The sequence below is a fragment of the Orycteropus afer genome, unplaced genomic scaffold (assembly GCF_000298275.1).
Source record: "Orycteropus afer afer isolate SDZICR_OR568_19922 unplaced genomic scaffold, OryAfe1.0 scaffold00398, whole genome shotgun sequence".
NCBI classification, from domain to species: Eukaryota; Metazoa; Chordata; class Mammalia; order Tubulidentata; family Orycteropodidae; genus Orycteropus; species Orycteropus afer.
This window is the reverse complement of record NW_006921985.1, coordinates 2,689,735-2,690,705: the sequence shown is the minus strand read 5'-3', so window position 1 is coordinate 2,690,705 and position 971 is coordinate 2,689,735. Positions and strand designations below refer to the sequence as shown.

Below are 971 nucleotides of genomic sequence, written 5' to 3'. Positions count from 1 at the left end.
TGTCTTCTTGCACTTTCCAGTTTCCGTGTGCTGCTTGGCTCAGACCTCTGGCCTTGGGGCCTGGACTAGGTCTCTACCCCTTGCCCTGGACGATAGACCTATACCCGCTGGGGGTCCCCAAGGCAGCTCCCTGGAGGGTTGAGAGCTAAGACTGTGCCACCTGCCCCGACTCCCTGGCCGTGGGAAGACCTTCTCTTCAGGGCTGTGGGTTCCGTCTCCACTGAGGGTCAGCTGGGATGGTGGCTTCAGGTCCCCAGGCCTTGGGGTCGGCCATGGCCTGAGGGCAGCAGGGCTGCAGATAGGGAGTGTGGGCCAGGCTGGTGCCAGAGACGCCTTTTACTGTCAGCACGGTAGGGAGAGGTGAGAAGGTGGGGTGCCCCCCACCCCACCCTGGGGCCATCAGGAGGGAGCCGCAGGTTGTTTGGGGGGCCGCATGCGGTCATTGATCCAGTCCACGTAATTGGCCACACGGGTGTAGACACCCGGCTTGTTCAGCCGTCCGCAGCCATCACCCCAGCTGATGATGCCGTACAGGTAAGCCACGCCGTTCTTCTCACAGGCCAAGGGGCCCCCCGAGTCTCCCTGAGACAGACACCCTACATGTGAGCCAGGGGCTCAGACCCCTGGCACCCCAGGGGGGGCTCAGACCCTTGACATCCTGGGGACAGTCCCCAAATCCCTTCCCAATCCGTCTCTTGCTCATTCCAGCCCCACACGTCCCCACTGACGCCAGGAAGCTCCCTCTGACCCTGAACGGTCCAGAATTCTAAGAGTGACTTTTGGGAGCCTGGAGACAGATGATAAAGGTACTTTGGAATAAAGGGGCTGAACTTTCCCCAAACTCACCAGACAGGAAGTCTTGCGCCCCCACGCTGCTGGGGGCGGCAGAACAGGGAGGTCTGACCATGCCACCCCCCCTTCATATGGCCCCCCATGGCTCCCTCTGCCCCACCTCACGTGCCCACATGTCC

At 62.0% G+C, this 971-nt stretch overlaps 1 protein-coding gene across 1 annotated transcript in view; it reads right to left on the bottom strand.

Annotated features, from left to right (window-relative positions):
* Positions 1–399: 399 nt before the first annotated feature.
* The window catches only part of HGFAC (HGF activator), an 8,876-nt gene continuing 8,304 nt past the window's right edge, over positions 400–971 (bottom strand). Inside the window, 1 exon segment of the mRNA XM_007953501.1 lies at positions 400–582. Within this exon segment, the coding sequence (XP_007951692.1) occupies positions 400–582 (183 nt within the window).